At 43.1% G+C, this 13,376-nt stretch overlaps 1 protein-coding gene across 1 annotated transcript in view; it reads left to right on the top strand.

Moving 5' to 3' along the window:
• Positions 1 to 13,376, top strand: part of CATSPERB (cation channel sperm associated auxiliary subunit beta) — an 81,604-nt gene that overhangs the window by 34,760 nt on the left and 33,468 nt on the right. Inside the window, exons 10-11 of the mRNA XM_034643053.1 lie at positions 2,556 to 2,710; positions 4,835 to 4,989. Coding sequence (XP_034498944.1) covers positions 2,556 to 2,710; positions 4,835 to 4,989 — 310 coding nt within the window. The remainder of the gene's footprint in view (positions 1 to 2,555; positions 2,711 to 4,834; positions 4,990 to 13,376) is intronic.

Genomic DNA, 13,376 nt, shown 5'->3' with positions numbered 1-13,376 from the left:
CAAGTTGGAGGAATTTCCAGTGATGACCAGAGGTCATCAGAGCACATTCAATGGCTGGATGGGTGAATGAATAAATACTGAAAATAGAAGAAAAACCAAAGGAAACCAAAATTTACAATAAGATGTTATTTTTTAAACTCAAAGCAAAAACATGTCTGAATTATTTGCAGTAGAAAATGTAAATCACTTTTAAAGGGACAAAAAAACAAGCTAGTCTTGGATTTTGCTGCTGCAACAATGAATAGCACATATTCTTCTCAGAACCTTCAGAGAAAAATAATATTACCTAAGAATTTGGAGCCAACTCAACTAGTTACTCGTACGCAAAGCCAACAGAAGAATGTTGTAAAACCTCTCCTTAACCAAATCTGAGAGTCACTGATTCTGAGATGACCTTGTTCTATTAACACTAAGAAAACTGTCCAATTAATCTTTAACACAGTGTTTTAACAGCGATCCTAAGTGATGCGTGGATTACCCTGACGTTATTTCCCCTGCCTACAATTGCATTGCTTGTTGTGTGATAAGGCAATCATTTTGAGTGTATTTCACTAGCAAAAGATAATGCAATTTCATCTACTTGTGAGTTTCTTCCTTTCTTAGGTCCCAGAAAATGCAGTAATTCTTCGTGTCATTTTCTTTATTGATAAAATATATGCCCTGCTTTATCTTCCTCTCTTATTGCACACACAGTAACTTTGTTTCAACGCCAAATTATAATGTAATATTTTTGAAGGCATTTTAAACATCAATAAAATTCAACATTTATTATAGTAGTGTTTCAGGAAACTCCAAGGGATGGACAATACAGAGCTGACACCAAGTACATGCAAACGTAGCGAATTGACCACTGTAGCGTGGGTGCCACCTGGTGGACAACGACTGCAAGACACAGCAATTATAAAAGTGATCTCAATCAAAATGTTAAAATGTGAAAAAACTGTATTGTATGTTTACAGCTGAGCTATGGCATGTGAACCACAGCAATTGTAATGGTTCCATTTTATGACTCAACTTGACTGGGCCAAGGGGTGCCAAGATGAAACGTTATTTCTGAATGTGTCTGTGAGGGTGTTTCCAGATGAGATTAGCATTTGAATCAGTGGGCTCACTGCCCCTCCACCCCCCACCCCCGGTGTGGGTGTGGGTGTGGGTGGGCATCGTCCAATCCATTGCGGGCCTGAGAAGAACGAAAGGGAGAAGCAAAGTGGAATTCACCTTGTTTGCTTCCTGCCTGCTTGTGAGTCTTTTCCTGTCCTTGGAATGAGACTTAAACCAGTTGTCTTTCTGGTTCTTGGTTCTCTGGTCTTTGTCCTCTGTCTGGGAGTTACGCCAGCTGGTCCCCTGGTTCTCAGGCTTACAGACAGCAGATCACAGGACTTCTCAGCCTCCATGTTTGCATGAGCTAAGTCCTCATAATAAACCTCTTCCCATATCATACCGGCTTGTGCAGTGTGACAGCTGGAAGTGGTAAGAAGAGGTTGGGTTCTCTATATATCTTGAGGCAGAGGTCAGTAGGATTTGCTGATGGATTAGATGTAAGGTGTGAGAGAAAGAGGGGAGTTAAGAATGACGCCAAGGTTTTGGACTGAGCAACAGGAAAAATGGCAGTTGCTGTGATGGAGATGAGGAAGACTACAAGGGAGGAGTTTGCCTGGGGATTGGGAACTCAGTCTAGGATGAGTTCAGTGTGTGATGCCTGACCACCATGGATCTGAAGCTGTCAGCAGGAGGCTAGATACACAAATCTGGAGTTGAGGGAAGAGGATGAGGTGGGAGGTTTAAATTTGGGAATCATTCACATAAAAATGGGTTTGAAATCCTTAAACTGGGTGAGATCTCTAGAGATCGTGAGAGAAGAGATCTAAAAATTGAGTCCTGGGGCACTCCACTGTTCAGGGGTCAGGGACAGAGGAATGGACCAGGAGAGTCTGGCCAAATTGGGGTGGGGGCGTGGAAATCAGCCTTTCGCATCTCAAGACCTGAGCTTTCTGGCTCCAGTCAGGGGAGGCAGCTTTCTCTCTCTGGACCAGTGCCTGGTTGGGTGCATGCTTGTTGTATGAACTACCAGATTACTGCCAGCCCTGCTTAACATGTTGCCCTAAGGCATGGGACAAACCCAGGACACCAAATCCGGTTCAACATATTCATCCTAGGATAGCTAATGACCCAATGGTCTCTGCGAATAATTCTCCTTGCCTCCCCGAGGGTTACTTTCTTACTGCCTTCTAGCTCTGAGGTTGTCCGGTTTCCTGGATCAGGAAGAGGAACCGCCACCAGGGGGCGCGCAACTCTCCTGTAGACCTCTACCTCGTCCCCTAGGTCCGTCCCCTACTGCAGCAAACAGGTTCTGTAATGAGATGGAGCCTGGAAAGGACTTCCCAGGAACTTTGAAGATTAACATGTGTTTTATTAATTCTGGAGTCTCGAAGCCCTACTGCCACCCCTTAGTGTAAGTGAATGGTTGTTTGTGGTTTTTTCACCAAGGTATGGTATTGAAAGTTCTCTAGTTGTACTATGTCAATATCAAGACATTTATGTTTCTTTCCTAATAGGATTAAGAAGATATAGTAAAATCGGATCTATTTCTGATAATATTTTCACATTATACTACGACCACATGGGCTTTATACATAAACTGACTCCAGACCATTTTGAACCCGATGTGTCACTTACAACCTTGGGGAATTCTAGGGGTATTTTTGGAGAGGTTAGTGATATAATGCTTTGAGACTGTTTGCCTTGTTTTAAGAATAGATGCCACACTCTACACGCAGAATTATAGGAAAACGGGAAGGTGTTTTGCTTGGGACAAACTCTTATCAATGCATTTTGTTCTGTTTTGGCTATAGAGGAATCCTCCATATACCAGAGAAAATCTCCAAAACCTTCTTCCCAGTCCCATACAGGGTTGTATAAATTTAACTCCACCCAGAATACCTCCCTCCAAATAACTTCACAGCAACACCACCAGATATTCTAAGCTATTACTTAGATCTATTACTTCCAACCGAGGTTCATACTAGGTTTGATTTTCTACCTCCCAAGGTTGACCAAGAAACACAAGTTATCTTTTTCCCACTGGCTTACCTTTCCTCTTTTGTATTCACCCTGCCCCCCCTTTTTCTTTTTCTAATGCTAATATAGAAAGGAGATATTATCTTCTTCCTAGGTGATACTACACACAGGTTTTTCTAATAATTTTAATGTATAATATGCCACTTGTGAAGGTACATACGCCTAAGAACTCATCGCTGGACACACAGTCGTGAAAATGGACTTTCCTCAGTATATCAGCGAAGAATCAGACTTTTTTTCTTTTTAACTGGGGCTTAATAAAACCCTCCCTTGGTCTGAAGGGAAATAGAAGAAAGTCTGACTCTAGTTTTAATAGATCATTCCAAATTACCAGGCCAAGACCTGAGTTGAAAAGATGGTGTTTTCACTCTCCTTGTCTGACATGTGTGGAGAGTGAGGTGGGAACTTCCCTGTCACCCTACAGTGCTGCCACGTGACTTCCCCATGGACGTGCAGTGCTGCCACATGACTTGCCACGTATTTGCCATCTGTTATGTGGGCTCTGCAGAGACACAAAGGATGTCAGCGGGAGGGTAGGACTTACCAAAAAAGGAGATACCACCATTTTTTACTAACTTCACAATTTGTAGAAAACGTCTTAGCTCCCTTATGTGAAAGTTTAAATTATTAAAATCCAGGCCAGTCAGGGTTTTTAGCCTCAAGATGAGTTTGCTTCCCAACCCCCAAGGCAAACTATGCATGTGTCCTCTCTGGATAAAAATAATCGCTGGCCTTTAGGCTCTACGTGCCAGGTGCTGTTGTGCATTCTTAAATCTTTATAAAAACTATTTTCATTTTATTGATGAGGAAAACGAGGCATAGCAAGGCTAAATAATTGAGCCCAAGTTGCTCACACCACTGGGTAGTTATTGGATCAGGCATCTACCTGGACAGCGGGTCCCAGGGCCTGTGCTTTTGTCAGTGTGGGGCCTTTCACTGGCTTGTAGACACTTTTCATGGGATGTTCTTGTCACTCCCAGCCTAGAATAGCATTGGGAATCCTACAGCACTTTCAGCCTTTTCAAGAGGCTCTTCAGAGAGCCTTAGGACATCGATCAGTTCAGTCTCATGCCAAGTCTCCTTGCCTCTGTTTTCCACTGTCTCCTCTTCTCAGTGGGTTCTCCACCTTAAGAGGCCAGGGGACAAAGCATGACAGAAAATGGGTCTTGTGGGCACCATTGAATGCCTGTGCCCCCAACCAGTCTGCACGATCTACCATCTACTACTCATGTCATGGCCACCAGGTCAACCCCAACATCCCCTTTGGGATGGTCTTTTCAGCACACCCTTCTCTGATCCTGATCCTGTCCAGCTTTGGGAACTTTGGGGACCAACCCAAGGCAAGGAGAATTGGCAGCTGCTTTCAAGTGAGGAGACACATGCTACAGCCCCTTCCTTAAAAAAAAAAAACTCCAGTAAGAACTGAACTCTAAAATCTACACCCCCAGACCTCTCCTACACAATGGAAGACACGTCTCCATGGACCCTCCCACCCCAGACGTCAACCAAGAGCACAGCAATCCTAAACTGAACCTTACTCCCCAGAATGTCTTTGCCTCCTTAATGGAAAAATGCATTATCCCTTGCCCACACATGGATATACAAACAGAACATGTGGAAACGTTACTCCTACTGAGAAATAAAACAGTACTGTTGTGGCATGTGCTGGAAACCAATCTGATATTTGCATTTTGCCCTAATTGAAGTATAAAATAGTATAAATGCAGTGTGTTTTCTTCTTCTTTTCCTTCTCCAGCCTCCTGATATGGGCTTTGAAACTGCCCTTGCACCACAGTACATCTCCTTAAAAGAAATTATCTTTTATGCATATGTGCCTGCAAATGAACCCCAGGGAAATATATACACCAAGAAATTCAGCAACATGCACTTGGGAAAAGTGATACATTCCAGGTAATTACTGATTTGCCTCCCATTTATTTAGATTGCACATTGGTTTCTAAACTTCGAGGTGACTTCTTTGAGCAGTTTTCTTGGTGAGATAGAGTACGTCTTTTTTTGATACCTTGGAAGGCCAAATACATTTATAGACTCCGAGGTGTTTTGAGTGATGCCCCAAGCTTAGAAACGTGGGGCCGATTACGTTGGCACCATCAGGCCACGCTACGGAAATATGCTTTGTCATCTTGAGTATCAAATATGTTCTGGGCTTCACTGGACACTGTTTGTCCACAGGGTTCACACACATGGCCATTCTCGCATGTCCTAAAGACACACTCATCTTACCTAGGGAAGACCATCTTGCATGAAATACTGCACGGTAGAGAATGAGGCGTTCTTAGCAATGCTTACTTCTAAGGTAGCAGCAAGAGCCGCTGACCCTGAAAGCTAACTTTAAGGTCTGAAACTCTCTTTGAAGAACATTATGAATGTTACGACTCCTGAAATATCTAACAACCAGAAAAGGAACAATTTCGGATGACCAGAAACTCACCCTATTCCTTTTTTTTTTTAAGGGGGGAGGGGCAGAGGGGGAATCTTAAGCAGACTCCACACCCAGCATGGAGCCCTGATGCGGGGCTCGATCTCACAACCCTGAGATGGTGACCTGAGCCAAAATCAAGAGTTGGATGCTTAACCGACTGAGCCACCCAGGCACTCCTAAACTCACCCTATTCCAAACACAGTGGGTCCTAATCCACCAGATTGAGACCTGTTTTTTGTATTTGTACGGGTCTATCAGTATGCACCTTGTCCCCTAGCCAACAACTCCACGTGTCATGGGGCAGCTCACACAGAAGTAGAGGTGAAGACTGAAATCAGATATGATAGAAAAAGTGCTGGATGTAGGTTTTATTTATTTTTTTTCTACGAGGATTATAGAACTTTCTGTGTTGAAGAAGAGTACCTGTGATCTCTAAAACTGTATTTTGTTTTCAGTGGTTTTTGTATGGGTGACATTCCAAGCCACTTAGTTTCTATACGTATGTCCTTGTAGAAAACATACAGAATCAGGGTGCAGGGTGGCCCAGAAGGTTAAGCATCTGCCTTTGGCTCAGGCCATGATCCCAGGGTCCTGGGATCAAGCCCTGTGTTGGGCTCCCTGCTCAGTTGGGAGCCTGCTTCTCCCTGTGCCTTCTTGCTCTGCCTGTTTGTGCTCTCACCCTGTCAAATAAATAAATAAAATCTTCCAAAAAAAAAAAAAGAGAGAGAGAAGAAAACATATAGAATCACTTTTTAAAAGATTAATATGATTAATATGATCTCAATGTTAATATTAATTTTTTACATCCTAATTATTTTAATAAGCATATGATCACTCTCTTAGGTATCCAAATACAAGTTTCCCTCACTGTCTGAAAGTGTGGAAATTCCTACGAAGCTTATCACAAGCTGAACTAGAGTAGAGCAAAGAAGCAATTGCCCTTAATTTATATGGAAAAATTTCTGAGCATTCCCAGACCCCCAAAAAACCCTCTATTTGGCTTTTTCTGATACCTTAGGACACATCTTGCTAATAGATGCACAAAATAAATGGCGATAAAGCACAGATGTTCAGCCAGGTCGAAGCTCTGGCGGCTTGATGCTGAGATGCTGCGTGTCTTTTGCAGGGAAGGAGCCAGGCGGGGAGTCCCCATAACGGCTCTGCTCACTGCAAAACAAAAGCTGGATGCTATTTTCACTTTTGGTGCTTTTTTTTTTTCCATGAAAGTGAAAATTCTCTTCAGATTTCTTTCAGTTAGCGAAAACAAGCGCTAACATAGGTCTTTTGTCGAAGTGAAGTGGCATAAGGCGAACTTTGGAAAAGCGAGGGCACCTGTATTTGAAAACCCGAACAGCACATTCTCTGATCAGATTCAGTAACTTGGCTCTCCTGGCGCAGAAACTAGGGAAGGAGCATCTCCAAGCCAGGAAAGGGGCGCAAAGAGCAAGGATCAGAGCACTGGAGGCAAGCCAGACTTCAACTGGGCAGGTCAGGGATGGGGGACCTAAACTCCTGAAGTCAGCAATAGGCCAGTGCAGATTCTAGGTAGTCAGGGCGTGGAGCAGGGTCAGCCCTTCATTTGTTTCTTCCACAAATAATTGCTTAAAACTTACTACATGCAGAGCGCTCGTGGTCCCCTGATGGAGCCGTGAAGAGCGCATTTGAACCCATGCACACCTTGAACTCCCGTAATGACAGTTGACAGCCGAGGAGCCCTTGTCTGGAAGATGTCGGAAAGTTGCTCAGAGCCAGGGAGCTTATGATGAGATTGGAAGAATGAGGACAAAGGGGGATGTGGGGGAAAGTTCCAGATTGAGAGAATAGTGTGTGGAAGGCCCTAGGGCCAAAGGCAGCATATGTGTGTTTGAGAAACCAAAGGAAAACCAGAGTGACTTCAATGTTGTGAAAAAAGGAGAGAAGTCATTGAAGACCGTGGAGCCAAGTCAGGGAGGGCCTTCTGAGTCCCAGCCAGGGCTGGGAGCGGGGGTTAGTGGTCATTCCAAGTGACAGAGAAGCATCAAAGACTCCTAATTAGGTGAGTAACTGAACTGATAGATGTGAAATTTGCTCCCTGAGTAAGCTAGAGAGACCACCCTGAATTTTCCTCCTACTGTCCTTCAAACTCCCCGATGGCCTTAACCTCCTTTCTACCTCTGGATAAAGTATCAGGCAAATCCCATAGCTTTTCTCTTTGAGAGCAGAGGAACATTTCCTTGGCTTAATAAAGTCTAAGTCAGTCTGATAACCACATGACTTTCTTCTTGTCCAGGGTTTCAAAAGAGGTTCAATTCTTACCCAATTTAAATTTGTTTCCCAGCCCCTATTTGGGCCTGACCCAGACTGGGGAGCCTGGGGAGGTGGGGTATTACTCATGCTTACTATTTTCCAGCTTCTCTCTTCCTCCCTTGAGGCTTTTGGTTTCTAGCCCTTCCAGAGTTTGGGGGAGAGAAGGCAGGTGAGGTAAAGGGGGCAGAGGTCGTCCTGACGAAGACCCCCAGAGTCTTTTGGGAGGACAAGGGTCCACCTGATCACAGCTGCCCCTGTCACCCCGAGGCCTCTGGAGCTCTTCCACCTTGTTGGGTCCCTTCACCCTTAGGGCAGTTCCTGGGAACCTTTCCTTTTCTTTCCTGCTTCTCCCCCGCCCCCCACGATGCCAGTCGCCCAGAGATCGGCATCGTCTCAAATTTTGTATGAACGTTGAGACATTTTTTTTCTTTATGGCTTTAACAGGCACCTATGCATCAAAATGTACTGTTCGGTTCTGCTAGGCGTATTGTTCTTCTGCGGCTCGCCTTTTCCATACAGTGACGAGGCTTTCTAAATTACTCACATCGAGGCCTCTGCAATTCACTGGCGTGAGCACCCCTCGCTCTCTTCACCGATTCTCCCGTGTTTTCTTGTAATCGCTTTAAACTTTCGCTTTTAATGTTGAAGTGTTTAGTCTGTCTAGAGCGAATATGTGTCGTGTGGAGTGAGAACTGATTTCGTTCTTTCTTTTTTTTATGTGAGTAACCAACTGTCCTTACAAGTCACTCCCTTCCCCGCTGATGTGCTCCCCCAGCACGACATGTCAGGGGTCCGTGTGTGCGTGGGTCTGTTTCTCCTCTCTTCTATTTCATAGGATATTTGTCTTCTGAGTAAACCTCTGTGTAACACTCCCCCCTCCCTCCTGGATTTCTTGGCCTTTGTCCTTGCATTTAAACGTTAGATTCAGCCTGTCAGGTTCCATTAAGAAGAAAAAAACACAAAACACCAAAACACACTAATCTGTTGATAGAAATTACTTCTTGCAGCCAAATTCTGCCTGATATCTGCAGTTCAATCTTGGGTGGAAATTTCTGGCTGTTCTCCTCACAATGAGATAATTCTTTGTTCTCTCAGAATTTTAGGCCCGAGACAGCTTCCTGACCCTCTGTAATGGCTACAGAGTTACTATTTTATCCTTCTGTCATTCTTAACGTGTCTTTGCCTGTGCCCCATGGATGAGTGGTTTTGTTTCCTGTCCTCCAGTAGCTTAAAGCTTTTGCTACATAGGGGAAATGGGAGGTGCAGGGGTGGGGGAGGCAGGGAGCCAGGGCTTCTGGGCTAGCACCTCCCAGGGACCCCTCCCAGCACAGATCCCCTCTTTTGAGGCCTGTGTGCAAAAATGATTTAAGTCCAGACTCCCATGGCTTAAAGTTTTTGCTTCCTATTAAAGAAGGTTCAGGAAAGTGGGTGATGCTTCATGCCTGTTTCCTCCCATCCTCCAGGCTGCCTAGACCACAGCAGGGGCTCCCTCTGGTCTACTGGCCCTGCTCTGGGCTTTCTCATAAGCCTCCAGGGAAGCCCACGGGAAAGAACTTGTGAGTGTACACTCCCCTTTGAAGGTGCCCTAGCCTTTCCAAACTCACATGCCAGCATACACTTAGGCTTCACCTTTTTAAAAAAAACAAAACAAAACAAAACAATTTTAGCTAATTCTTGCTTGTGTGGTGGCCAGCACTGTGTTTCTCCCTCCCAAACTCCTCCACAGGTGTGACTGTTCCTGAGTTCAGACTCCCTTTGGAATGGCTCATTCCCCTGGATCTCGTGTGAATCAGTTATCTTTGTCGGTGACCCTAGTTCTTGGATGGGCTAATGGAAAGTGCTAACTTTGTGCTTTATCTGCATTATTTTGTTTTGTTTTCTTTTCTCGTTTTCTTGAACTTTCTGCCTCCAAAGTCTGGTAACTGACTTCTATATAGCAATCGGAAATTGTTCAAATTTGCTAAATTTCTTTAATTATTCCAGCACTCATTCTATGTGTTATTCTGGATTTTCTGAGTCGTGGTAATTGTTTTTCTAAGAAGATCACCGTATCGCCTGCCAATAGTTTGTTTTGTTTCTTCCTTAACTTTCTTAGCATAGTATATACCTTTTCACTATTACAGTGTCTAGGATCTTGTTAACTAGAAAGGGAGACAGTGGGTGTCTTAGTCCGTTTGGGCTGCTGTCACAAAATGCCACAGACGGAGAGACTTACCAACAGCAGAAATAGAGGTCTCATGGTTCCAGATACTGAGTCCACGCTCAGGAGCCAACATGGTCGGGTTCTGGTGAAGGCCTCTTCTGGGGCAGACTGCTGACTTCTAACTGTGTCCTCACATGATGGAGGGCTTAGGATCTCTCTGGAGCCTCTTTTGTAAAAGCATTAATCCCATCTGTGAGGGCTCCACACTCATGACCTAAATCACCTCCCAAAGTCCCCACTTCCTAATACCATCACTTTGGGCATTAAGTTTTTGACATATGAATAGGGAGGAGACAAGCACGANGAGGGAGAAGCAGACTCCCCACTGAGCAGGAAGCGTGACTCAGGACTTGATCCCAGGACCCTGGGATCATGTCCTGAGCCGAAGGCAGACGCTCAACTGAGTGAGCCACCCAGGTGCCCGTGCTGTTAATGACTTTTAAAAGAATATTTAAAGCGTTTCACCATTATGTATTATGCTTTTCATCTTTTTTTTCTTTTACCCCTTTTTGCTTGTAGAAAAAAATTTTTTTTTCAGTTTAAGATATGTTTTATTTTTGGTGTTCAGTGGTCCTGCATCTACTGAGCTTATATATAGAATTTTCCCCTTCAACCTTTTATTTAGCATTGTGAATTTTTTATGGATTTTACACATCTAATTCCAGGATTTACCAAGCAGTATGTCTTGGAATACACCTATTCTGGTCATTGTGTGTTATCTATTTTCATAATTTCTGGATCCAGTATGCTAATATTTAGGATTTTTGCATCTATGTTCATGAGTGATTTTTGCCTGTAATTTCTTTCTCATATAGTGCTCGTATGATTTTTTTAAACAAGATCATACCAAGGTCATAAATGAATTTTTTAATTTTATTTTCTGAAACAGTTTTTTTAAGAGCAGAATTTCCTGTTTCTCAAAAGTGTGATTTGAATTGTTGAAACTTTCTTTATGCTGAAGGACTAGGCTATTTATTATGCTCAATTTTTGTAAATATTCCACATATGTTTATAGAGACTATAGACTCTGTTCAGTGCAATGTAAATATTTGTCAGATTAATTTTGTTAATTTTTCCAATTTTCCAGATCCTTACTGATTATCTTTTTCTGCTCAATCTATTAATTATTGAGAGAGCTGTATTAGAATTTCCTCATGTGTTATTGGATTTGTCAATTTCTTTCTGTGGTTTTATCAATTTTGTCTTATATGTTTTGAGGCTCTTGTTAGATCTGTGCAAGTTTAGAATTTTTTTGAGGGGGGGGAGGGGCAGAGGAAGAAGGAGAGAGAGAATCTTAAGCAGGTTCTGTGCTCAGCGCGGAGCTGGACGTGAAACTTGATCTCACGACCCTGAGATCACGACCTGAGCTGAAATCAAGAAGTGGACACATAACCAACTGAGCCACCCAGGCGCCCCAAAAGTTTAGAATTTTTAAATCTTCCTGATGAGTTAATATTTTGTTGATATTTGGTGACTATTTTTATCTCTGTAATGCTTTGTGTGTGGGGGGGTTTATTTTGTTTTGTTTTTTGTTTTGGTTTGACTTCTGTATATGCTTCAAAGTCAAAGAAAAACTGGACAGGAAATCTAAAACCAGAGCCTGGCATTCCTGTAAGAATAGCCATTTATTCAAAAATCTTCTCAGGTCATGCTGACATCAGTCACTCCAGACAGGGGATTTTGACAGGGAGAGTGTTGAAGAGAAAGATTATTCTGGAAACTTGGGCATTCTTAGTTGGGCAAAAAAGGGCTTTCTGAAGGTGTTTCCACAATTAGAATAGGTGACTTTGAACGTGGAAGTGCTGTTCTGGGGGCTACTGAGCTGTGAATCATAACAGAGAAGGTTGAAGGGAAAGGAGACAAAAGGTTATCTAGAGGCAATTCAGTCATTTCCCAGTTTTACTTAGGACACATGTAGTGACAGCTGCAATTGGAAATTATCCTGAATGCCCATAGCATAGACTGACCATATCTATCTTCATTACTTTGGTCTGCTGTTAGCCAGGTGGGCAGTGATGACTGGGCATTTTGCCCAGGGACTTGAAGACCCATGTTGCTGTAGAGATGATGAATGGGAAGCAACTGGTATACCTTCCCAAGCTCATCCTTTTAAAAAAATATACACACATGAATATAAACAATAAATATATGGAGAAGGGGCATTATTAGAGCAACTACACATAAATACCGAAGAGTTAAGTAGGTAGCACTAAAGATTAGTAAGATTCAGATAAACACTTACTTGCTTTTTTAAACTTTAAAAAAATTTTTTTAAAAGATTTTTAAAATTTACTTATTTGACAGAGAGAGAGCACAAGGAGGGGGAACAGCAGAGGGAGAGGGAGAAGCAGACTCCCCACTGAGCAAGGAGTCCGATGCCATGTGGGGCTCTATTCCCAGGACCCTGGGATCATGACCTGAGCTGAAGGCAGATGCTTTACTGACTGAGCCACCCAGGCGTCCCTATTTGCTTTTTTAAAATAATGATTTTATATTGGGTCCCCTGGGTGGCTCAGTTGGTTGAGCATCCGACTCTTGATTTTGGTTTAGGTCATGATCTCAGGGTTGAGATCAAGCCCCGCATTGGGCTTGGTGCTCGGCAGGGAGTCTGCTTGAGATTCTCTCTCCCCCACTCCCTCTGCCCCTGCCCCTGCCCCCTGCATACTCTCTCTCCCTCTCTAAAATAAAAATTTTAAAGATAATGCTTTTATTTTGAATTTAGTCCTTTCGTCATAGTAAAATATACACACATAAATGTACCATTTTAACCATTTTTAAGTGCACAGTTAAGCATGTTCACATTATTGTGCAATTGTCATGACGATCCATCTCCAGAACGTCTTCATCTTCCAGACTGAAACTCAGTAACCATTAAACAAGAGCTCCCCGTATCACCGACCTTACAGTGCCTGAAAACCACCATTCTGCTTTCTGTTTCTATGAATTTGACTAGACTGGGGACCTCATATTAGTGGAATCATACAGTATCTGTTCTTTTGTGGCTGGCTTATTTCACTTAGCATAACGTCCTCAAGGTTCATTCCTGTCGTACCTTGTGAAAGGATTTCCTTCCTTTTTAAGGCTGAATCATATTTCAGTGTATGTCATATATACACACATCCGTAAAGGAAAACGTACCCCATTTTACTCATCCATTCATCTATCAATGGACCATCTTTTGGCTTTTGTGAATAATGCCGTTACGAACATGGATGTACAAATATCTCTTTGAGACCCTGCTTTCAATTCTGTGAGGTATATGCCCAGGAATTGCTGGATCATATGGTAATTTAATGTTTACTATTTTGAGGAAACTTCATACCATTTTCCACAGCAGCTGCATCATTTTACGTTGCCAATAACAGC

The sequence above is a fragment of the Ailuropoda melanoleuca genome, chromosome 14 (genome assembly GCF_002007445.2).
Source record: "Ailuropoda melanoleuca isolate Jingjing chromosome 14, ASM200744v2, whole genome shotgun sequence".
Classification (NCBI taxonomy): domain Eukaryota; kingdom Metazoa; phylum Chordata; class Mammalia; order Carnivora; family Ursidae; genus Ailuropoda; species Ailuropoda melanoleuca.
This window is presented reverse-complemented; position numbering and strand designations above follow the sequence as displayed.